Source organism: Octopus bimaculoides, chromosome 23, assembly GCF_001194135.2.
Source record: "Octopus bimaculoides isolate UCB-OBI-ISO-001 chromosome 23, ASM119413v2, whole genome shotgun sequence".
In the NCBI taxonomy this organism is placed as follows: Eukaryota; Metazoa; Mollusca; class Cephalopoda; order Octopoda; family Octopodidae; genus Octopus; species Octopus bimaculoides.
Genome location: NC_069003.1, coordinates 34,109,907 through 34,110,975, shown reverse-complemented (window position 1 = coordinate 34,110,975; position 1,069 = coordinate 34,109,907). Strand labels below are relative to the sequence as shown.

The 1,069-nt window shown below is 42.6% G+C and overlaps 1 protein-coding gene across 1 annotated transcript in view; it reads left to right on the top strand.

The window, feature by feature from the left end:
- Nucleotides 1–1,069, top strand: part of LOC106873725 (uncharacterized) — a 47,272-nt gene that overhangs the window by 41,973 nt on the left and 4,230 nt on the right. The window contains exons 30-31 of the mRNA XM_014921207.2: nt 372–541; nt 739–848. Coding sequence (XP_014776693.1) covers nt 372–541; nt 739–848 — 280 coding nt within the window. The remainder of the gene's footprint in view (nt 1–371; nt 542–738; nt 849–1,069) is intronic.

Below are 1,069 nucleotides of genomic sequence, written 5' to 3'. Positions count from 1 at the left end.
TTTCCCAGATGGTCCTTTCCCATATTTCATTACCTTTGACTTGTGTTTCAGTCACTGAGCTGTGGCCATGCTGGGGCACTGTCTTGAAAGTTTTAGCCCAACAAATCGACCTCATTACTTTGATTTTTTTTTAAAAGTTTGGTATTTATTCTCTTGGTTTACCCCTGCCACATCATGCTGCTTCCATACCCCCTTGAGCAACATCAGATTCACTCATCCAGCCGCAAACACTCTCCGAGCTTTCCCATCATTTATAAAATCTCCTGCCTTATTCTTAGAATTAATTAATAACTATGAAGACCACCAGAATCCTTTATGTTGTGTTTTTCTCCTCCTCCGCTCCTCTACCATGTTGTCTACGTCTATTACAGGAAGCTGAGGTGCAAAACCAGACAATTGATATCAGTACAACAATGGCTGAATGGATCTCTGAGAAGAACTACCCAGTCGTCTTCGTCCACTGGAACAATTCTGAACTGATCCTGTCCCAGAAGATATTCCTTTATGATGACAGTCTCTCCAGTTGCAGTAAAACATCCAGGTAAGACACATTTTTTAGGCATCATCATCATCATCATCATCATTGCTGTTATCATCCGTTACCTTTTACTCGTTTCATTTGTTGGACTGTGGCCATGCTGGGGCATCGCCTTGAAGGGTTTTGTCCCAGAAATTGAATTGTTGGTGTTCAAGTTTATTCGGGTCCGTTTTTCACCTTGATGACAAATTATGTTTCAGGGATGTCGTCTGGAAAGTTCCATTTACTTATACGACTGACCAGGAAAAGGAGTTTGATAAAACATCTGAGGATGTGGTTTGGCTAAACTCAAAAACAATGACATTAAATGGTATGTATGCCAGCACATAGATATATATACACCACCACTACCACCACTACCGTCATCACCATCCTCACCACCAGCACCACCACTGCCACCATCATCACAGCTACCACCATCACCACCACCATCATCATCACCACAACCATCATCACAACCACCACATCCACCATTACCAGCACCATCATCACCATCACCACCATCATCATCATCACAACTACCATCACCAC